Source organism: Malaclemys terrapin, chromosome 23 (assembly GCF_027887155.1).
Source record: "Malaclemys terrapin pileata isolate rMalTer1 chromosome 23, rMalTer1.hap1, whole genome shotgun sequence".
NCBI classification, from domain to species: domain Eukaryota; kingdom Metazoa; phylum Chordata; order Testudines; family Emydidae; genus Malaclemys; species Malaclemys terrapin.
This window is the reverse complement of record NC_071527.1, coordinates 16751341-16774085: the sequence shown is the minus strand read 5'-3', so window position 1 is coordinate 16774085 and position 22745 is coordinate 16751341. Positions and strand designations below refer to the sequence as shown.

Sequence of the window (22745 nt, the reverse complement as noted above, 5' to 3'; positions counted from 1 at the left end):
GACTGGCCCAGGGTCATGCAGGGAGTCTGTGGAGGAGCTGGGACTCAAAGTGAGATCTCCAGAGTCCCTGCCCAGGCCCCAGCAGCAAGGCCCCCGGCCCCACTCACACAACGTGCTGCCAAAGCGCTAGGCTGGAAGCGTCTGTCACCCCAGCAAGGGGCAGATTGGTGTAAAGGTGGATGGGCTCTGCCCCCCCCCCCCCCCCAGAGCTCAGGCTGGGGGATGACAGGTGAGTCCCGGCACCCGGGGCCAGATCCCTGCTTGGGGGGGCCCGGCCAGGTGAGACCTGGTACCTGAGGCCGGATCCCTGCTCGGGGGGGTGCGGGGCCGGCAAGGTGAGTCCCGGTACCCGAGGCCGGATCCCTGCTCGGGGGCCCGGCCAGGTGAGACCTGGTCCCCGGGGCCAGATCCCTGCTCGGTGGGGCCCGGCCAGGTGAGACCTGGTACCTGAGGCTGGATCCCTGCTCGGGGGGGGGGGGCCGGCCAGGTGAGTCCCTGTACCCAAGGCTGGATCCCTGCTCGGGGGGGTGCGGGGCCGGCAAGGTGAGTCCCGGTACCCGAGGCCGGATCCCTGCTCGGGGGCCCAGCCAGGTGAGTCCTGGTACCCGAGGCCAGATCCCTGCTTGGGGGGGCCTGGCCAGGTGAGACCTGGTCCCGGGGGCCAGATCCCTGCTCGGTGGGGCCCGGCCAGGTGAGTCCCGGTACCGAGGCCGGATCCCTGCTGGGGGGGCCCGGCCAGGTGAGTCCTGGTACCCGAGGCCGGATCCCTGCCTGGGGGGCCCGGCCAGGTGAGTCCCGAGGCCGGATCCCTGCCTGGGGGGGCCCGGCCAGGTGAGTCCCGGGGCTGGATCCCTGCCTGGGGGGGCCCGGCCAGGTGAGTCCCGAGGCCGGATCCCTGCCTGGGGGGGGCCCGGCCAGGTGAGTCCTGGCACCTGCAGGGCGGAGCCGCCTCCTTCCCCGCCCCCGCCGGGCCCCGGCCGCACATTCCTCCAGAGCCGCTTCCTGCTCCCGGCCGGACCGGACCGTCATGGCCCTGGCGGCCGCTGCGGGCAGGTGAGAGACCCCGGGGGGTGGCGGGTCCCTCTGTCCGGGGCTGGGGCCCTCCCCCGCTCCCCTCCCTCGCTGCAGGGCGCCCCCCCCCCCAAAGACCCCCGCTGGGTCTTTCCGCTGCGGCCCCCCCCCGGAGAAACGCATCTGCAATGCGCCCCCCCCCCCCCGGTGCCTGCTCCCCGGGGGGGTCCAGGGCACGTAGGTGCACCCAGCCTCCTTCCCTCACTGGGTCAGTCCGGGGGGGTCCTCCCCCCACGGCCAGCCAGGATCTGGGGGGTCCCTGCTGGGTGACAGGTGCTGGGCCGAGTGGGGGGGGGGGTCCCGGAGAGCAGAGGGGGCTGGGTCAGAGCTACGGGAGGGGAGGTTGGGTTTGGGGGGAGCACAGAAGATGAGGAGTGTTGGGGGAGGGGAACAGGCTGCTGTGGGGGGCATTGGGGGGAAGGTTTACAGGGGGGCTGGGCCCCTCCCCCCAGACCGTTGTTCCTCGCTCAGGACGAGCCCAATCGGGCCCCCGGACGCAGGTGCCTCGGCCCCACCTCCCCCAGGGCCCTGCGGGAATATGCAGGTTTCCTGGGGTGCAGCCGTGCGTTCTGGGGGACCCCGGGGGGCAAAGCCCGGGAGCCCCGTGTTTGCCAGGAGCTGAGCGTGGCGCCAGGCTGGTGACCAGGGCTGTCTCCAGCTGGGGGGGAGGATGCCGGATCCCATGGCGCGGGGGGCTGGGGAGGTGGGAGGGGGCGGAAGGTCCCTGCCCGCGAGGCCGTTTGCCAGCTGAGCCCAGCGCCCAGCCCAGCCTGGCACCTGCTGGCCACAGCCTTCCCTGCCCTGGTGGAGCCGTGGTGGGGGAGGGGGCCCGGCCCAGCCTCCGGGCCCGGCCCTGTTTGGTGAAGGTGGGGTGGATGCGCTGGCAGGGCCTTGCCAAGCCTGTGTTTGCTCAGCACTCCCGGGCACCGGTTCAGTTGAGCGCCGCTGGCTGCAGCCTTCGGCAAACACAGCGCGAGGCTGGCCACGGGGAGAGGGGGCCTTGGCCTCGGCCCGGGGGCCACTGGGGGCTGGCAGCTGGGGGAGGGGGAAGTCAGTCCATGTTCATAGTGTGTGTGTGGGGGGGTTGGTTGGTGCTGGCCCTAAGGGAGAGAAAAGTGTTGAGCCAACCCACAGCCCTGCCGGTGCCCCTCACTCCCGACCCGCAGCCCCCTGCCAGCCCAGCCCAGCCCTGGCCCCCCGAGCCCTGCCGGTGCCCCTCACTCCCGACCCGCAGCCCCCTGCCAGCCCAGCCCTGGCCCCCCGAGCCCTGCCGGTGCCCCTCACTCCCGACCCGCTGCCCCCTGACAGCTCAGCCCTGCCCCCCCCGAGCCCTGCCGGTGCCCCTCACTTCCGACCCGCAGCCCCTGCTAGCCCAGTCCTGCCCCACTGAGCCCTGCCGGTGCCCCTCACTCCCGACCCGCTGCCCCCTGACAGCTCAGCCCTGCCCCCCCCGAGCCCTGCCGGTGCCCCTCACTCCCGACCCACAGCCTCTGCTGGCCCAGCCCTGGTCTCCCCGCCCTCCCCCCCCCCCCCGCAGCTCTGCTGGTGCCCCTCACTCCCGACCCACAGTCCCCCACGGGCCCAGCCCTGGACTCTCCCATCTTTGCAACTCACCGGCCCCTTAACTGCTTCGATGCTACGTACAATTTCTTCCTGCAACAGACCCTGCGGCCCTTGCTAATAAATAAATGTCTGTTCTGTGTTTGGGAAAAAAGCCAGAACACGTCCTTGATGATGATGAAATATTATCTAGTCCAACGATAACTCAGCTGGATGTTAAAGAATAGCTGCGAAAGTCAGACCGTTTCAAATCACCGGGGCAGGTCACTTGCATCCTAGAGTTTGAAAAGAGTTGGCCGAGGAGTTAAGCCTTGTAACAAGGGGACATTCCCAAGGACTGGAAGAAAGCTAATGTTGTGCCAGCCTTTAAACACGATGACCTGGGTTATTAGAGTCCTGTCAGCCTCTGACAGCCCCAGGCAAGATACTGGCGAGAGGGACGCTGTTAATAAAGGATTAAAGGCGGGTAATGTAATGATCGATAGGGGTTTATGGAAAATAGATCCTGTCAAAGTAATGGGATAGTTTTGAATGAGATTACAAATTTGGTTGATAGAGGCGACAGGGTGAGATCATCTACGTAGGTTTCCGTGACTTGACGTTCCAATTGCAAAAACTAGAACGGTCCCAATTCAGTGTAGTCCAGGTGAAGCGGATTATAAACCGGGTCCTGAGAGGGATCGACATGTAACTGCAAGTGGAGAATCAGCGTTGGGCAGGTGTGTTTCTAGTGGGGTCCCGCAGGGACTGGGTCTTGGCCGTACGATTTCTGACATTTTTATCAACAGCCTGGGAGAAAACATCAAATCACCCACGGACAGAGCGTGCGGACGGCCCAAAGAATGGGAGAGTGTTAGATCATGAAGAGGGCAGGTCACTGATACGGAGCGACCTGGATCGCTCAGCAAACCGGGCACACGCAAACAATCTGCATGTTAATTCGGCCATTGTAAACAGCTAGGAATGAGGACTAGGTCGTACTTAGCGGCTGGGGGGGCTCGTCCTGGGGGGCTGTGACTCTGACAAAGATTTGGGGGGCGTGGCGGAGCTCCCAGTGCAATGCTGGGGCCAAAAGGGCCGGTGCGAACCAGGGGACTTAAACAGGGGAATCTGGAGTAGGAGCAGAGAGGTGCTGTTACCTTCTGTGTCTGGCCCTGGAGTCACAATGTCACTCTATAAAGCCACGGTACGGCCACACCCCGAATGCTGCCTGCAGTTCTGGTCGCCCCAGCCCAAAAGGGGTGTATTAGAATTGGAAAAGGTTCAGAAAAGGGCAACAAAAATGATTCGGGGTGTGGAACAGCTTCCGAACGAGGCGAGATTAATAAGGCTGGGACTGGTCAGCTTGGAAAAGAAACGACTAAGGGGGGATATGATCGAGGTCTATAAAATCTTTACTGGTGTGAAGAAAGTGAATAAAGATGTGTTATTTACTCCTTCTCCTAACACAGGAACTAGGGGTCACCCAATGAAATGAACAGGCAGCAGGTTTAAAACAAATATAAAGAAGTTTTTCTTCTCACAACGCACAGTCAACCTGTGGAACTCCTTGCCAGAGGATGTTGTGAAGGCCAAGACCATAACAGTGTGTAAAAAAGAACTAGATAAATTCATGGAGGATAGGTCCATCAGTGGCTATTAGCCAGGCTGGGCAGGGATGGTGTCCCTAACCTCTGTTTGCCAGAAGCTGGAATGGGCGACAGGGGATGGATCACTGAATGATTCCCTGCTCTGTTCACCTGGCACGGCCACTGTCAGAAGACAGGACGCTGGGCCGGATGGACCCTTGATCTGACCCGGTCTGGCTGCTCTTATGACCGCTGCTGGACTCGTGTCCACAGTTCAGGAAGGACGTTGGTAAATCGGGGCGGGGTCAGAAAGGAGCCACGCAGAGGATTAAAGGGTCGGAAAACCTGACTTAGAGCCAAAGGGAAGGTGAAGGGAACCAGCATGTAACAGCAGGCTCTGGGGCGCAGGAGATGGAAGCTGAAGTTGCGAAGGTCCAGAGTTTAACCGGGAGGGCGATTAACCCCTGGACCCATCGCCCCAGGGCTGTGGTGGATTCGCCACCGCAGGGGATTTTCACCCCGGGATGGGAGGTTTTCCGAGATCGGTGCGACTTCCAGCCGGCCGTAACTCAGGGCAGGTCTCTGGGGGTCAGACTAGGGGGTCCCCCTGGTCCCTTCGGTTGGAATCTGACTCTCTAACCAGCCCCTCTTTGCTCCCCGCTCACAGCCCCCCGCCTGGCCTGGCAGCCGCCCTAGACGAGTGCATGGAGGCCATGAACGCCTTCCTCTGCAACCAGTTCAGTGAGAGCCTGGAGAAGCTGCAGCCCAGGTGGGTGGAGGAGCTGCCCATGGTCCCTGGCCCCGATCCCTGGCCCCGATCCTCGGTGGGCCGCGGGCTCCCGGTATCTGCAGGGTGCATGTCAGGGGAGCTCGCCCTGGCCTGGGGGAGCGAGGGGGTCCTTCGATCCTCCCCACCCCCAATGCTGCATCCCAATGGGCATCAGGGGCCACGCCCCCCCCCCCCAACCCTGGGCATGGTGGGGCTCCTTGGGACGGGCTTGGCTGGGGGGCAGGGAGGGTCTCTCTCCTGTCACCTGCCCCCTGCTCCCCGCAGGACCAAGGAGAGCATGTACCACGCCCTGGTCTATGCCACCATCCTGGAGATGCAGGCCATGATGACCTTCGAGCACGAGGACATTGTGCAGGCCGGGCAGACCATGAAGGAGGCGCAGGAGATTTGCCAGAGGTGGGTGCGGGGGGCGTGCAGGAGGTGGGGGTGGGGCAGCCAGGGAAGGGGAGATGGGGGATGGGACTCTGGCATCAGGGTGGGGGTCACAGGGACTGGGGAAGGCCCGGGGAGGAGGGGGATCTGGGGCCCAGGAGCTGGTGAGCCGCACAGGGGCTGGCGGTCGGATGGGGAGTGACAGGGCGTGGGCGGGAGTCTGGCCTGGCAATGGGACCCCCAGGCCGGGCCCCATGGAGGTCTCTGGGCTGGGAGTGGGAGGGGAGGGGGCACCACTCTGCATCAGTCCCACTGCTGGGTGGAACGGACCCACCCGTCATGTGTCATAGCCCCGCTGCCCAGCACAGGGGGAGATTCCCAGGGCTCAGGGGAGCCAGAGCTGAACCCCGCAGGGGAGCTGGGGCCTGGGAGGCCATGGGCGAAGATGGGGGAGCCCCTCCAGTTACAGCCTCCTTGCTGCGGAAAATCCCCCCCCCCCCCCCCTTGGCAGTTACTGACCTTGTGGGTTGGGCGGGGCTGGGGAGGCCTGTAGGGCGAGGTGGGGGGGGTGTAGCTGCCCCACCCCAGCCACCTTCCTCCCACCCCCAGGTTTCGGAGGAAATCCAGTGTGACTGGCTCCCTCTCCGGCCTGGTCAGCAAGGCAGATTCGTTCACCGAGGGTAAGAGACGCAGGGCATGACCACAGGGCGTCGGGGGTGGGGGGTGAGAGCAGCGGGCTGGGAGCCAGGACTCCTGGGTTCTACCCCTGGCTCTGGGGAGGGGAGTGGGGTCTAGTGGTCAGAGCAGGGGGCTGGGAGCCAGGACGCCTGGGTTCTACCCCTGATTCTGGGGAGGGGAGTGGGGTCTAGTGGTCAGAGCAGGGGGCTGGGAGCCAGGACTCCTGGGTTCTATCCCCAGTTGGTGGGGGGAGAGGTGGTTCAACTCCGGGGAGGGGGCTGCGGTGTTGCTGGAAGGGGGCGGGGCTTGGGGATGAGCAGGTCCCGCCCCCAATCCCTGTCGCTCTCCCTCACAGTGGAGCTGCACGCCGAGGTCTGCTACGCGGAGTGTCTACTGCAGCGGGCGGCCCTGACCTTCCTGCAGGTACCGGATCCCCCTCCATGTGGCTGGCACGGGGCCAGGGGGCCAGGACTCCTGGGTTCCGAGCTAAATCCCAGGTGCTGCGGGGAGCGGGGTGGGGGCTCAGCAGGGGGCGCTCTCCCCTCGCAGTCAGTGCTGGCCCCAGTGTGCCACTCGGGGGCGCTGCAGGTCACTCCCCAGGGCACTTCCAAGGATTCGCCTTCGTTTCCTGTCTCCGTGTTAGACAAAGTTGCTATGTGGCTCCCTGCGCCCACCCCAGAGGTGGCTGCATCTCAGCGCTGGGTGAGGGGCCCTTCCCGGGGGGTTTGTTCATTTCCCCCCTTCTCCCTGCAGGACGAGAACATGGTGAATTTCATCAAGGGGGGGATCAAGGTGCGGAGCAGCTACCTGATCTACAGGTGAGTGATGTCACCGTGGTGGTGCCGGGGGAGGGGACCCCTGTTCAGGCTGCTGCCTCGGGGCCATCTGGGGAGAGGGGGGGGTCCCAGATGGGGCCCTCAGCCCCAGAAGGGCTTTTGTATTGTGAAGGTGGGAAATGTGATGGTTTTCCTGGGGCACTCAATGTGGTGTACTGGTGAGAGCAGGGGGGCTGGGCGCCAGGACTCCTGGGTTCTATCCCCAGCTCGGGGAGGGGAGTGGGGGCTAGTGGTTAGAGCAGGGGGGCTGGGAGCCAGGACTCCTGGGTTCTATCCCAGCTCGGGGAGGGGAGTGGGGGCTAGTGGTGAGAGCAGGGGGGTTGGGAGCCAGGACTCCTGGGTTCTATCCCAGCTCGGGGAGGGGAGTGGGGGCTAGTGGTTAGAGCAGGGGGGCTGGGAACCAGGACTCCTGGGTTCTATCCCCAGCTCGGGGAGAGGAATGGGGGCTAGTGGTTAGAGCAGGGGGGTTGGGAGCCAGGACTCCTGGGTTCTATCCCAGCTCGGGGAGGGGAGTGGGGGCTAGTGGTGAGAGCAGGGGGGCTGGGAGCCAGGACTCCTGGGTTCTATCCCCAGCTCAGGGAGAGGAGTGGGGGCTAGTGGTCAGAGCAGGGGGGCTGGGCGCCAGGACTCCTGGGTTCTATCCCCAGCTCAGGGAGAGGAATGGGGGCTAGTGGTTAGAGCAGGGGGCTGGGCGCCAGGACTCCTGGGTTCTATCCCCAGCTCAGGGAGAGGAGTGGGGGCTAGTGGTTAGAGCAGGGGGCTGGGCGCCAGGACTCCTGGGTTCTATCCCCAGCTCAGGGAGAGGAGTGGGGGCTAGTGGTTAGAGCAGGGGGGCTGGGAACCAGGACTCCTGGGTTCTATCCCCAGCTCAGGGAGAGGAATGGGGGCTAGTGGTTAGAGCAGGGGGGTTGGGAGCCAGGACTCCTGGGTTCTAGCCCCAGCTCGGGGAGGGGAGTGGGGGCTAGTGGTGAGAGCAGGGGGGCTGGGAGCCAGGACTCCTGGGTTCTATCCCAGCTCGGGGAGGGGAGTGGGGGCTAGTGGTCAGCGCAGGGGGGCTGGGAGCCAGGACTCCTGGGTTCTATCCCAGCTCGGGGAGGGGAGTGGGGGCTAGTGGTGAGAGCAGGGGGGTTGGGAGCCAGGACTCCTGGGTTCTATCCCAGCTCGGGGAGGGGAGTGGGGGCTAGTGGTGAGAGCAGGGGGGTTGGGAGCCAGGACTCCTGGGTTCTATCCCAGCTCGGGGAGGGGAGTGGGGGCTAGTGGTGAGAGCAGGGGGGTTGGGAGCCAGGACTCCTGGGTTCTATCCCAGCTCGGGGAGGGGAGTGGGGGCTAGTGGTCAGCGCAGGGGGGCTGGGAACCAGGACTCCTGGGTTCTATCCCGGCTCGGGGAGGGGAGTGGGGGCTAGTGGTCAGAGCAGGGGGGCTGGGAGCCAGGACTCCTGGGTTCTATCCCAGCTCGGGGAGGGGAGTGGGGGCTAGTGGTTAGAGCAGGGGGGCTGGGAACCAGGACTCCTGGGTTCTATCCCCAGCTCGGGGAGAGGAATGGGGGCTAGTGGTTAGAGCAGGGGGGTTGGGAGCCAGGACTCCTGGGTTCTAGCCCCAGCTCGGGGAGGGGAGTGGGGGCTAGTGGTTAGAGCAGGGGGGCTGGGAGCCCGGACTCCTGGGTTCTATCCCAGCTCGGGGAGGGGAGTGGGGGCTAGTGGTGAGAGCAGGGGGGTTGGGAGCCAGGACTCCTGGGTTCTATCCCGGCTCGGGGAGGGGAGTGGGGGCTAGTGGTGAGAGCAGGGGGGTTGGGAGCCAGGACTCCTGGGTTCTATCCCAGCTCGGGGAGGGGAGTGGGGGCTAGTGGTGAGAGCAGGGGGGTTGGGAGCCAGGACTCCTGGGTTCTATCCCAGCTCGGGGAGGGGAGTGGGGGCTAGTGGTCAGCGCAGGGGGGCTGGGAGCCAGGACTCCTGGGTTCTATCCCGGCTTGAGGAGGGGAGTGGGGGCTAGTGGTCAGAGCAGGGGGGCTGGGAGCCAGGACTCCTGGGTTCTATCCCAGCTTGAGGAGGGGAGTGGGGGCTAGTGGTCAGAGCAGGGGGGCTGGGAGCCAGGACTCCTGGGTTCTATCCCGGCTCAGGGAGAGGAATGGGGGCTAGTGGTTAGAGCAGGGGGCTGGGCGCCAGGACTCCTGGGTTCTATCCCCAACTCAGGGAGAGGAGTGGGGGCTAGTGGTTAGAGCAGGGGGGCTGGGAACCAGGACTCCTGGGTTCTATCCCCAGCTCGGGGAGAGGAATGGGGGCTAGTGGTGAGAGCAGGGGGGCTGGGAGCCAGGACTCCTGGGTTCTAGCCCCAGCTCGGGGAGGGGAGTGGGGGCTAGTGGTGAGAGCAGGGGGGTTGGGAGCCAGGACTCCTGGGTTCTATCCCAGCTCGGGGAGGGGAGTGGGGGCTAGTGGTGAGAGCAGGGGGGTTGGGAGCCAGGACTCCTGGGTTCTATCCCAGCTCGGGGAGGGGAGTGGGGGCTAGTGGTCAGCGCAGGGGGGCTGGGAGCCAGGACTCCTGGGTTCTATCCCAGCTCGGGGAGGGGAGTGGGGGCTAGTGGTGAGAGCAGGGGGGTTGGGAGCCAGGACTCCTGGGTTCTATCCCAGCTCGGGGAGGGGAGTGGGGGCTAGTGGTTAGAGCAGGGGGGTTGGGAGCCAGGACTCCTGGGTTCTAGCCCCAGCTCGGGGAGGGGAGTGGGGGCTAGTGGTGAGAGCAGGGGGGCTGGGAGCCAGGACTCCTGGGTTCTATCCCGGCTCGGGGAGGGGAGTGGGGGCTAGTGGTCAGCGCAGGGGGGCTGGGAGCCAGGACTCCTGGGTTCTATCCCGGCTTGAGGAGGGGAGTGGGGGCTAGTGGTGAGAGCAGGGGGGCTGGGAGCCAGGACTCCTGGGTTCTATCCCGGCTCGGGGAGGGGAGTGGGGGTAGTGGTCAGCGCAGGGGGGTTGGGAGCCAGGACTCCTGGGTTCTATCCCAGCTCGGGGAGGGGAGTGGGGGCTAGTGGTTAGCGCAGGGGGGCTGGGAGCCAGGACTCCTGGGTTCTATCCCGGCTCGGGGAGGGGAGTGGGGGCTAGTGGTTAGCGCTCTCTGACTCTCCTGTTTCTTTTCCAGGGAACTGAGCAGTTTCATCCAGTCCAGTCACTGCACAGCAGGTGCTGCCCACGTGCACTTAGAGGGAGGGGTGGCGCTGGGCATCGGCGCCTTTAATCTGGTGAGTTACTACTGAAGGGCGTGGGGAACGGGGCACGGGGCCTTTCCCCCTCTAGGGGACGCTGGCTCCTCCCTGGCCCCGGGGTGGGGAACGGGGCACGGGGCCTTTCCCCCTCTAGGGGGCGCCGGCTCCTCCCTGGCCCCGGGGTGGGGAACGGGGCACGGGGCCTTTCCCCTCTAGGGGGCGCCGGCTCCTCCCTGGCCCCGGGGTGGGGAACGGGGCACGGGGCCTTTCCCCTCTAGGGGGCGCCGGCTCCTCCCTGGCCCCGGGGTGGGGGACGGGGCACGGGGCCTTTCCCCTCTAGGGGGCGCCGGCTCCGATCTGCCCCGAGGGTGGGGGACTGGCTGACGGGAACGGGGCACGGGGCCTTTCCCCTCTAGGGGGCGCTGGCTCCTCCCTGGCCCCGGGGTGGGGAACGGGGCACGGGGCCTTTCCCCTCTAGGGGGCGCTGGCTCCTCCCTGGCCCCGGGGTGGGGAACGGGACACGGGGCCTTTCCCCTCTAGGGGGCGCCGGCTCCTCCCTGGCCCCGGGGTGGGGAACGGGGCACGGGGCCTTTCCCCTCTAGGGGGCGCCGGCTCCTCCCTGGCCCCGGGGTGGGGAACGGGGCACGGGGCCTTTCCCCTCTAGGGGGCGCTGGCTCCTCCCTGGCCCCGGGGTGGGGAACGGGGCACGGGGCCTTTCCCCTCTAGGGGGCGCCGGCTCCGATCTGCCCCAAGGGTGGGGGATTGGCTGACGGGAACGGGACACGGGGCTTTTCATTCCTCTCTTCACTCCCCAGACGCTCTCTCTCTTCCCTCCGCGGATCCTGAAGCTGCTGGAATTCGCTGGGTTTTCGGGGGACAAGGTAACCCCCTGCCTGGGTCTCCCGTCATCCCTTGCAAGGAGGGGCTGCCCCGCTCAGTCTGCAGGTCCCCACGATGGGGGTTTCCCTGGTCACTGCTGAGAAGGGGGGCTCTGTGGGGGTTCCTGCCAGGGGAGAGGGTCTGGGGGGCTAGCTGCAGTGTGTCTGGGGGGCAGGAATTGGGGTATGGGCCTTCCCTCCGTCCCCACCCCCATTGCAGCCAGAGCCCCACAGACTGAGGCTGTGCAGTGCCCCTCAGCCAGAGGGAGACGCTGACCCCCACGCCCCCCGCTCTCGGGGCTGTGTTTGGGGGGGCGGGCAGTGAGCATCTGCCGCTCCCCCCAGCTCTTGATGGCCTGGTGGACTGCAGCTGCCCCCAGAGGGCGCCTCGCCCTGCCGTTGTGGGTGGCAGTGGCAGGCTGCGCCGCCCCAGAGGTGGCCGCATCAGGCGGCGCGTTGGGACTCTGTAAGGGCAAGGGCCCCCAATGCCCCCCCCCCCTGCTGTGTCTCTCTGCCCAGGAGTACGGGCTGCAGCAGCTGCACGAGGGAGCGACCACGTTGAACCTGCGGGCCCTGCTCTGCACCATGCTGCTCCTCTGTTACTACACCTTCCTCACCTTCATCCTGGGTAGGCCTGCGGCTCGCCGGGGCGGGCGGGGGCGGGACTGGCTGGCTTGGGGGGGCAGGGGACGGGGCCTTTCCCCCCCAGGGGGCGCCAGCTCTGATCCGGCCCCCCGTTCCCATTCAGGGGGTCCCCGATCTCTCTCAGACCCGGGAGCGGGGGCTTCGCCCCAGGCTCACCCCTCCTTGCACCCTCGCAGGGATCGGGGAGGACGATTTCACAGAAGCCGAGAGCCTGCTGAGACCCTACCTCCTTCGCTACCCCAAGGTATGGGGCCGGGCGGCGGGGCCCTTCCCCCTGCGGGGTGGGAGGGCTGGGGGGAGGTCTGTCCTCACTGGGGAGAATTGGGGCTGCCCCAGGTGCCCACGCTCTGGCCTCCTGATGCGTTTTGCTGCCCCGGCTAAAACTAGGGAGTGGAAAGAACTGGGGTCCCCTCACCCCAACCGGTGCCCCTCACTCCCGACTCGCAGCCCCCCGTATCGTGATTGCTGTATGGAGGCATGTGGGACCCCCCCCCGATCACTGGGCTGAGACCCCCCCAACTCGCTTCCTGAGTGATCCCGGCATCCCCCACGCTTTGCCCCTCTTCAGGGACCCTGCCCCCCACCCATCGGCTCCCTTCTCTCCCTTCTGCAGAGCGCCATCTTCCTCTTCTTCGCCGGCAGGATAGAGGAGATCAAAGGGAACATCAGTGAGGTAAGAGACCCCTCGCCTGGGGGACCCCCTCACAGAGCCAGGCTATGGGACAGGAGGTGTCTTGAGCCAGCCAGTCCCCTGCCCCGGGGCCGGATGGGAGCCGGAGCCCCCTAGAGGGGAAAGGCCCCATGTCCCATTCCCTACACCCTCCAGCCAGCCAGTGCCCCACCGTGGGACTGGATCAGAGCCGGCGCCCCCTAGTAGGGAAAGGCCCCATGACACATTCCACATTCCCTGGAGCCAGCCGGTGCCCCACCGTGGGACTGGATCAGAGCCAGCCCCCCCTAGAAGGGAAAGGCCCCATGTCCCATTTCCCACACCCTGAGCCAGCCAGGCCCTGGGGCCGGATAGGCTCCAGCGCCCCCTAAGGGGGAAAGGCCCCATGTCCCATTCCCCACCCCCTGAGCCAGCCAGTCCCCTGCCCCGGGGCCGGATGGGAGCCAGCGCCCCCTAGAGGGGAAAGGCCCCATGTCCCATTCCCCACCCCCTGAGCCAGCCAGTCCCCTGCCCCGGGGCCAGATGGGAGCCAGCGCCCCCTAGAGGGGACAGGCCCCATGTCCCATTCCTCACCCAAGCCAGCCAATCCCCTGCCCCCGGGGCCGGATGGGAGCCAGCGCCCCCTAGAGGAGAAAGGCTCCATGTCCCATTCCCCACCCTCTGAGCCAGCCAATCCCCTGCCCCGGGGCCAGATGGGAGCCAGCGCCCCCTAGAGGGGACAGGCCCCATGTCCCATTCCCCATCCAAGCCAGCCAGTCCCCTGCCCCGGGGCCGGATGGGAGCCGGCGCCCCCTAGAGGGGACAGGCCCCATGTCCCATTCCCCACCCCCTGAGCCAGCCAATCCCCTGCCCCGGGGCCGGATGGGAGCCAGCGCCCCCTAGAGGGGACAGGCCCCATGTCCCATTCCCCACCCAAGCCAGCCAGTCCCCTGCCCTGGGGCCGGATGGGAGCCGGCGCCCCCTAGAGGGGACAGGCCCCATGTCCCATTCATGACGCGCTCGGCCTCGGCACAGGCTATCTGCAGGTTCGAGGCGGGCTGCTCGGCCCAGCAGGCCTGGAAGCAGTTCCACCACATGTGCTACTGGGAGCTGATGTGGTGCTATGCCTACAAGGGCATGTGGAAGATGGCCTATTTCTACGCCGACCTGCTGAGCAAGGAGAACCGCTGGTCCAAGGTGAGGGGGTGGGGCCGTGCCCTCTCCAGGGACTACAGGGCTTAGTGGGGAGGGTCTGTCAGTGCTCCACACAGCGCCCCCTAGTGCCGCCCTGGGGCATAGGGGCCAGCACTGACTGCGGGGGAGAGCGCCCCCTGCTGAGTCCCCACCCCTCTCCCGCTCGCGGCAGCAGTGGGAGGTTTTCTATAGGGTCTCCCATACGTGTCCAGAGCTGGACATCTAACAAGGCCGGATGGCCTGGCTGTCTGCTCTGTGGCTGCTAGTTCTGGGCCCGTCCCCGTCCCGTTGGGGGGCTGAGTCCCCTGCACCCCGGCGTGCGGGTGGGGCTAATGGGTCAGGCCGGTGTCTCTCTGCAGGCCATGTACGTGTATATGAAAGCCGCCTTTCTCAGCATGCTGCCCCCCGAGGAGCCCCGGCCCTTCGGGGAGAGCGAGGTGGAGCTGTTCAGGTAGGGGCCGTGGGCGGTGCTGGTACCGGGGGAGGGGGTGGGGCAGGAGGGACACCTGGAGATCTGGGTTGAGGCCTTGCAGCACAAGGAACATGAGTTTCTTTCTGGGGGTGGGTGGGCTGCGGGTCGGGAGTGAGGGGCACCGGCAGGGGTGGGGGGAGAGCAGGGGGCTGCGGGTCGGGAGTGAGGGGCATTGGCAGGGGTGGGGGGAGAGCAGGGGGCTGCGGGTCGGGAGTGAGGGGCATTGGCAGGGGTGGGGGGAGAGCAGGGGGCTGCGGGTCGGGAGTGAGGGGCATTGGCAGGGGTGGGGGGAGAGCAGGGGGCTGCGGGTCGGGAGTGAGGGGCATTGGCAGGGGTGGGGGGAGAGCAGGGGGCTGCGGGTCGGGAGTGAGGGGCACCGGCAGGGGTGGGGGGAGAGCAGGGGGCTGCGGGTCGGGAGTGAGGGGCATTGGCAGGGGTGGGGGGAGAGCAGGGGGCTGCGGGTCGGGAGTGAGGGGCATTGGCAGGGGTGGGGGGAGAGCAGGGGGCTGCGGGTCGGGAGTGAGGGGCATTGGCAGGGGTGGGGGGAGAGCAGGGGGCTGCGGGTCGGGAGTGAGGGGCATTGGCAGGGGTGGGGGGAGGGCAGGGGGCTGCGGGTCGGGAGTGAGGGGCACCGGCAGGGGTGGGGGGAGAGCAGGGGGCTGCGGGTCGGGAGTGAGGGGCATTGGCAGGGGTGGGGGGAGAGCAGGGGGCTGCGGGTCGGGAGTGAGGGGCACCGGCAGGGGTGGGGGGAGAGCAGTGGGCTGCGGGTCGGGAGTGAGGGGCATTGGCAGGGGTGGGGGGAGAGCAGGGGGCTGCGGGTCGGGAGTGAGGGGCACCGGCAGGGGTGGGGGGAGAGCAGGGGGCTGCGGGTCGGGAGTGAGGGGCACCGGCAGGGGTGGGGGGAGAGCAGGGGACTGCGGGTCGGGAGTGAGGGGCACCGGCAGGGGTGGGGGGAGAGCAGTGGGCTGCGGGTCGGGAGTGAGGGGCATTGGCAGGGGTGGGGGGAGAGCAGGGGGCTGCGGGTCGGGAGTGAGGGGCATTGGCAGGGGTGGGGGGAGAGCAGGGGGCTGCGGGTCGGGAGTGAGGGGCACCGGCAGGGGTGGGGGGAGAGCAGGGGGCTGCGGGTCGGGAGTGAGGGGCATTGGCAGGGGTGGGGGGAGAGCAGGGGGCTGCGGGTCGGGAGTGAGGGGAACCGGCAGGGGTGGGGGGAGAGCAGGGGGCTGCGGGTCGGGAGTGAGGGGAACCGGCAGGGGTGGGGGGAGAGCAGGGGGCTGCGGGTCGGGAGTGAGGGGCATTGGCAGGGGTGGGGGGAGAGCAGGGGGCTGCGGGTCGGGAGTGAGGGGCATTGGCAGGGGTGGGGGGAGAGCAGGGGGCTGCGGGTCGGGAGTGAGGGGCACCGGCAGGGGTGGGGGGAGAGCAGGGGGCTGCGGGTCGGGAGTGAGGGGCATTGGCAGGGGTGGGGGGAGAGCAGGGGGCTGCGGGTCGGGAGTGAGGGGCATTGGCAGGGGTGGGGGGAGAGCAGGGGGCTGCGGGTCGGGAGTGAGGGGAACCGGCAGGGGTGGGGGGAGAGCAGGGGGCTGCGGGTCGGGAGTGAGGGGCATTGGCAGGGCTGTGTGTGTCCCAACCCCCAGTCACTTGCCCAATAACACTGACCCCAAATGGGGAGCTGCATGTCCCCCTTTCTGCTCCTCAACCTAACGTAGTGCACCAGTAATTCCCTTTCTACCTGCCTGCTCGGCTCTCTCCCACATCCAGCCCCGGCGATCGGCTGGCTCAGGGCCCCCCAAATCTTACCACTTCCTCTCCCCTCCTGTCCCAGCTGCAAAGTGTGTAGGGGAGTGGCAGGGGTTACCTACAGAGACAAGACGGACGTGGGCGTAGGACAGGACTCCTGGGTTCTCTCCCCAGCTCTGGGAGGGGAGTGGGGTCTAGTGGTTAGAGCAGGGGGGCTGGGAGCCAGGACTCCTGGGTTCTCTCCCCAGCTCTGGGAGGGGAGTGGGGCCTAGTGGTTAGAGCTGGGAGGGGCTGGGAGCCAGGACTCCTGGGTTCTCTCCCCAGCTCTGGGAGGGGAGTGGGGCCTAGTGGTTAGAGCTGGGAGGGGCTGGGAGCCAGGACTCCTGGGTTCTCTCCCCAGCTCTGGGAGGGGAGTGGGGTCTAGTGGTTAGAGCAGGGGGGGCTGGCAGCCAGGACTCCTGGGTTCTCTGCCCGCTCTGGGAGGGGAGTGGGGTCTAGTGGTTGGAGCAGGGGGGCTGGGAGCCAGGACTCCTGGGTTCTCTCCCCAGCTCTGGGAGGGGAGTGGGGTCTAGTGGTTAGAGTGGAGGGCTGGCAGCCAGGACTCCTGGGTTCTCTCCCCAGCTCTGGGAGGGGAGGGGGGGCTAGGAGCCAGGACTCCTGGGTTCTCTGCCCACTCTGGGAGGGTTCATGTTCTGTGGAGGTAAATTTTGCAGTCTCAGCTGGAAACGTGGTGCTGGCTTCAGGCAGATCTAAACACTGGGGTCGTGTTAAATTAAATTAGATCATTCACAGCGTGAGAGCTGGATCTGCCCGGGTCATCTGTGTCAATACCAGCTGGACCTGGTTTTTGCTCTCGTCATAGTTTGAGCTGCCGCACATTTGTATTGCCAATACCTATGTGCAGGCATTAGGTTCCAGAGTTAACAGGCTGGGAGCTGAACCAGGCACTCTCCGAGCCATCGTTTCAGGCTGCCTGCAGACTCAGGCACGTGTTGCTGGGATGTTTTTTGGCAAATGGGTCGGCTAGAACTGGGATCTTCGCTTTCGATGCCTGTGGAGATTCTGGAACCCAATCCTGGGTCCAGGGGACCCCCAGTGCGCCCCCCCCCCCCGCAGATTGCAGCCCAGCTGTCTCTCTTCCCCTCAGGCAGGTGTCATCTTTTAAGCAGAAGATCGCGGGCAAGTCTCCCCCCACGGAGAAGTTTGCCATCCGGAAAGCCCGGCGTTATAAGGGCAGCCGCCCGGTCCCTTTGCCGGTGCCAGCCCTGGTGAGGGGGAAGGGAGTGTGGGGGAGAGGGTTCGAGGGGGGACGTTGTGCTGGATGCTGCTTGGAAAAGCCGTGTCTCAACTGGTGCCATCACCCGGGATCTGCCGTGCTGGGGAATGGGAGGGGCTGGGAGTCGGGACTCCTGGGTTCTCTCCCTGGCTCGGAGAGGGGAGTGGGGTCTAGTGGTTAGAACCAGGGGGCTGGGAGTCAGGAATGCTGGGTCTCATTTCCTGTCTTTGCCACATGACCTTGGATGGGTCGTGCCCCTCTCTGTGCCTCAGTTTTCCCCACTTCCCATTGGCTCTGAGTGCAAGCGGCTAGAACCTGCTCAGGGCGAGGGGGGCTGGGGGCACTGTGAGGGAATCGAGGACAGGTTAGTTACTGTCCAGCGGGGGATGTGGGGCCTGTCCTGGGGGTCCAGATCCTCCTCTGCAGGGTGAGCAGCCTGACCCCCCCCCCCGTCCCTCCCCAGGAGATGATGTACATGTGGAACGGCTTCACCGTGCTGGGCAAGCAGCGGGAGCTGCTGGAGGGGACGCTGGAGACACTGACGCAGGCCGAGAAGAAGCTGCAGGAGTCGCCAGGTAACAGGATGTGAGGCCTGTCCCCTCTAGGGGGCGCCAGCTCCCATCTGGCAGAAGGATGGGGACTGGCTGGCCCGGGGGGCGGGAATGGGGCATGGGCCCTGTCCCCTCTAGGGGGCGCCAGCTCCCATCCGGCCCCAGGGTGGGAACGAAGAACACGCATGTGGCTGCATCGTGTTTGCTGGGTCTCAGCCCCAGTGGAGAGACTGGGCCCCCCATCTCTGCCCAGAGCCAGTGGGAGGTAGAAGGCACAGCTGGGGGGCTGTGGGGGGGTTGTAGGGCTGTGGGGGGGTGACACACCGGGGTGGGGGGGGCTGTGTGGTGGTTGGAGGGCTGTGGGGGGGTGACACACCGGGGTGGGATGGCTGTGAGGTGGTTGGAGGGCTGTGGGGGGGGTGACACACCGGGGTGGGGGGGGCTGTGTGGTGGTTGGAGGGCTGTGGGGGGGTGACACACCGGGGTGGGGTGGCTGTGAGGTGGTTGGAGGGCTGTGGGGGGGGTGACACACTGGGGTGGGGGGGCTGTGTGGTGGGGTGGGCTGTGTGGAGGTTGGAGGGCTGTGGGGGGGTGACACACCGGGGTGGGATGGCTGTGTGGGGGTTGGAGGGCTGTGGGGGGGGTGACACACCGGGGTGGGGGGGGGCTGTGTGGGGGTTGGAGGGCTGTGGGGGGGGTGACACACCGGGGTGGGGTGGCTGTGAGGTGGTTGGAGGGCTGTGGGGGGGGTGACACACTGGGGTGAGGGGGCTGTGTGGTGGGGTGGGCTGTGTGGAGGTTGGAGGGCTGTGGGGGGGTGACACACCGGGGTGGGATGGCTGTGTGGGGGTTGGAGGGCTGTGGGGGGTGACACACTGGGGTGGGATGGCTGTGTGGTGGTTGGAGGGCTGTGGGGGGGTGACACACCGGGGTGGGGGGGGGCTGTGTGGTGGTTGGAGGGCTGTGGGGGGGTGACACACCGGGGTGGGGGGGGCTGTGTGGTGGTTGGAGGGCTGTGGGGGGGTGACACACCGGGGTGGGGGGGGGCTGTGTGGTGGTTGGAGGGCTGTGGGGGGGGTGACACACTGGGGTGGGGGGGCTGTGTGGTGGGGTGGGCTGTGTGGAGGTTGGAGGGCTGTGGGGGGGGTGACACACCGGGGTGGGATGGCTGTGTGGAGGTTGGAGGGCTGTGGGGGGTGACACACTGGGGTGGGATGGCTGTGTGGGGGTTGGAGGGCTGTGGGGGGGTGACACACTGGGGTGGGGTGGCTGTGGAGGGGCTGGAGGGCTGTGGGGGGGTGACACACCCGGGGGGGGCCTCTCCCTGCCCCGGGCCCCCCTGCGGCGACGCCCGGAGGCGCTGGGCCCCGGGCCCCCCTGACGCCCCGACTCCGCCCGCAGCCAGCGAGTACCAGACGGACGACCGGTGCCTCCTGCTGCTGCTCAAGGGGCTTTGCATGAAGCACCTGCAGAGCCCGGCCGAGGCGGAGGCCTGCTTCAGCGCCGTGCAGGGCAGGTGAGCGCCCCCTGCTGGGAGACTCAGCCTGGCGCCCACCCCCGAGCTCAGAACGGGGGAGTCCCCATCCTGCGGGGAGGGGCGGGAGGGACTCTGGCTCCTGACCCCTGCGGACGTGGTGGAGGGAGGGTCCTGCTGGCTCTTGGCCCCCCCCCCCAGTTTGCTGTCCTCGGGGTTGCCCCTCCGATGGGCTTTCACAATGGGATAACGCCCCCACCAGCACATGGGCACTGCCTGGGCATGGAACTGCATTCTGGGGGTCACAAGGGGTGCCATGCTCCATGGGGGGGTTCCCCCCTCTAGGGATCAGGGGGATCCTGGGTCTGTGGGGGGGTCGTTCCCCTGCTAGGGGCCCGGGGGTGTCTGGAGGGTGCCGTGCTCTCGCAGGTCTGTCTGGGGTGCCCCCAGGGAAGCCCCTCCCCTGTGAATGACCGTCTGTCTGTCTCTGTCTGTCTGTCCCACCCGCTGGCAGTGAGAAGCGGCTCCGCTACGATCACTACCTGGTGCCCAACGCGCTGCTGGAGCTCGGCCTGCTGCACCTGGCGCAGGGCCGGAGCGAGGCGGCCGTCCCGCTGCTGCGCCGAGCCAGGTGGGGCCGGCTACACGAGGCGGGAGGGTGCTGCAAAGCGGTGGGAACGTTCCCAGAAGCCCCAGCAGGTGTATCCCAGAATGCACTGTGGTGCTGAGGTGCCCTGGGGGGCCAGAGGGGCTGGAGCCGTCTGCCCCTTTGCCCCTCAGGCAGTGCCCTGCCCTGCCTGTGCCGGGGGGGGAGGGGCATGGCGGTGGGACCAGGCAACGCTTTGGGCTCCTCTGCCCCCGTCCCCCACCTGGCTTCTCCCTTCTGGGGTCCGAATTTCCCATAATCCCGCAGGAAGAGGAGATGGGTGGGGGACTGTCCAGCTCCGCTCTGACCCCGGCTGGGTGGTTCTCTGGGGCCTCGATGGATCTCTGCACCCGACCCTGGCCTGTGGGGGTCTCTCCCCCCTCCATGGCAAGGTGGGGGGGTTCTGTGTCTATGGGGGTCGCTCCTCCTCTAGGGTCCTGGGTCTCCGGGGGGTCGCTCCCCACTCCAGGGCACTGGGGGAGGGGCTGCGTCTATGAACGGTTGGATGGCGGGATGTACGGCTGAGTTGGGGGACAGGGCTCGGGACACCCCCCACTCGGATGGTTCTGGTTCACCTTGTCCCAGGACTGGCCAGCACACCGGGAAGCTCACTGGAGGGGGCGCTGCGGGGGGGGAATGCGTATGATGCGTATGATGAAGAGACTCTGGCCCTGGCAGGGTGGGGGGCGGGCAGGGTGTATTTGTGGCTGTTTCCACCCAGTGATTAACCCCTTCCCCCCCCCCCCCAATTTAGGAACAACTACAAGAACTATTCCATGGAGTCCCGGACGCTCTTCCGGATCCACGCGGTTCTGTCCCGGCTCAGGGCTGACCAGGAGGAGAACGGCATGGAAGGACCCAGCTCCTCCTAAAGAACTGCCCCCCCCAGGCAAGAAGGGGGGGGCCGCGGGACTCTGGGGGGTGGCATCACCTGTCCACCCCCCAGCCCCCACCGAAGGGAACCTGCACTTTCAATGAAGCCAAATTGACTTAACCCTTCCTGCGCCGCTCTGCTCCCCAGAGCGACGTCTTTGTCAGCAAAGGCGGAGTCTGGAGGGGGGGGGGCGTCTCTGGGCGTGTGCCCACAGCACCAGGGGGTACCACTGTGATAAATAAGGGGCGGGGAGGCAGAGCTGGACCCTGAGGGAGGGTGCCACAGGGTGAGCCGGCCCTTTAAAGCTGAACCCAAATACCCTTAAAGGGCCAGCTCACCCTGCGATGCCCACCCAATTCCTAGTTTCCTAGGATAAGGGCTAACCACGCCCCCCTCTGCCCCCCCAACACTTTCATTAAACTAAGTTGCGACTAGTCGCTTGGGGAGGTGCCGATCGCTGTACGGAGCACGGTAAGTGCTGTGCTGTTTGTTTCCTTGCTGGTTTCCCTGGTCCAGCTGCAACCTCCGTAGCCACAGGTCCCTCGGCCCTCCATGGTCCCCCCCCCCACACCCGGTTCTGGTCCCCCGGGACCAGCTGGCTCCATCCCCCCGTGTAGGAATTGGAGACACGGGGGAAAGATCCCTCCAGCTCCGCCCTGACCCAGTGCCTTGCCAAGAGCTGGACGGGGGGGTCTCTTGCCGTCATCGCTGAGATCCTGTTTGGGGACGATCCTGGGGACCCGGGAGCTGTCGCTGCCTCCAGCACTGGCAGGCCATTTTTTTAAATGCAGCGGTGGCCTTGTTTTTATATTTCCACCTCTTCTCTTTTGGTCCGGAAATTCAGGTCTCCCGCGAAGGCCGTGGGCCCAGGAGTCTTGTAGTTAAAAGGGCCGAATCCTACGGCCGGTTCTTAGTGTGTTTTTAATAAGGTGGGCAGCCTCTGATCCACGTCCCCCTTTGACAAATGGGGAAACTGAGGCAACATGGCCTGCAACTTTGAACCAAGGACGCCAAATGGGGAACCTGGGACTCCAACGCAGATCTCTTGCGGCCGGGTGCTTTTAGGTAGAAAATCCTCTGTCACCATTTCGCTCAGTCCACTCTGGCCTTGTCTAGATTAAAGTCCCACCGGTTACACTTTGATCTGAGCTAGCGAAATCAGTGCGAGAGACTCCGGTTTAAGCTGGGTTTCGTTGAGCGGCTTGTCTAAACACAGAAGTTGGGCAACTTTAACCGACATTGGTTTAGTACAACCAGTGCATCTTTGTGTGTAGATGCTCTGGGATGGAATAAAGGGGGATCCCCACAATGCACAGCAGCTGCCCCACAAGCCATGTGGCCGTGGGAGGATGCTGGGATGCGTACCCATGATGCACTGGGCTGTTTGCCAAGAGAGCTCACTGGGCGGGCAAGGCGCTGGCACAAAGGTGTGAGGTTGAATGCACTCGAGTGGGGAGGTGCCCGTCCAGGAGCTTGTGCTGGTTTCATGACAGATCTGAAATGTACGTCGTTATCCCGGTGCAGTTTTCAGCGCAGACAGAGCCTCAGTGAAACAGATGCAACTATCCATGTAATCGGGCTTGAGCTCATTAGGGACAGATTTAAGCTAAACCAAAATAAGCGTCCACAGGGGCTTGCATTGGTTGAATTGAATCAGTTGTTTTTAAACCCAGTCACAGCTACAAGGGTGCACGTTCGAATAGACAGGCCCTGGTAGGGACAGAGCTGCTACTGGGGCCAGAGCAAGGAGTGCACGATTTCCCCGTGACAAGGAGACAGCTGGTTTTACCCCCACTCCACGTGTGAATGTCTAATCCCAGAACAGAGCTAGCGGGAGAAGAAACACCCATCACGAGGTGGCTGTAGTGAAGGGGTGATGGGACTTCCTTTACATGAACAATTGGTTAAGTGATGGATGTTTGGGATCTGTGCGGAGGAATCTTCTTTTAAAATCGAATTGGGCTCCGGCAAGAATTTGAATACATTTTAATTCTGGAGGCGATGTTAAAAAAAAAAATAAAGATGTTTAATTTGTATTCCAGGGTGTTGGATATTTTTTAATCCTGCTGCAAAAATGTTTGGGGGCACCCTTCAATATATGGAACTCTGCCCCCTGTTGGTTTTATTTAGCACGCAGCTTTGCCCAGGGGCCTGATATTAGGGTGCTGTGTGTGTTGATCTCCACTGATTCAGCTGAATTCAGGCCCATAGGAAATGCCAGGTCAGCACCACCTGCTGTGGAGGCGGGTGCAGGACACCTCCCAGTAGGTAATGATGGGCTATCCAGCCC

The 22745-nt window shown here is 65.7% G+C and overlaps 1 protein-coding gene across 3 annotated transcripts; it reads left to right on the top strand.

Annotated features, from left to right (window-relative positions):
- The first annotated feature begins 965 nt into the window (after positions 1 to 965).
- On the top strand, positions 966 to 22491 carry LOC128828379 (tetratricopeptide repeat protein 39A-like). 3 transcript variants are annotated; one of them, XM_054013023.1, is made up of 18 exons: positions 966 to 1053; positions 4867 to 4968; positions 5254 to 5385; positions 5971 to 6041; positions 6395 to 6462; positions 6793 to 6857; positions 9999 to 10098; positions 10878 to 10943; positions 11460 to 11568; positions 11762 to 11829; positions 12199 to 12258; positions 13270 to 13431; positions 13788 to 13879; positions 16782 to 16902; positions 17374 to 17485; positions 18863 to 18977; positions 19450 to 19566; positions 20336 to 22491. In XM_054013023.1, exons 1-18 carry the CDS (start codon positions 1028 to 1030, stop codon positions 20451 to 20453), a joined length of 1704 nt encoding a protein of 567 aa, XP_053868998.1. In that variant the 5' UTR covers positions 966 to 1027; the 3' UTR covers positions 20454 to 22491. The 3 variants fall into 3 exon arrangements, with proteins under 3 accessions (XP_053868998.1, XP_053868999.1, XP_053869001.1); XM_054013024.1 differs by lacking the exon at positions 966 to 1053 and adding an exon at positions 3623 to 4631; XM_054013026.1 differs by lacking the exon at positions 966 to 1053 and adding an exon at positions 4638 to 4777.
- The last annotated feature ends 254 nt before the right edge of the window (positions 22492 to 22745 follow it).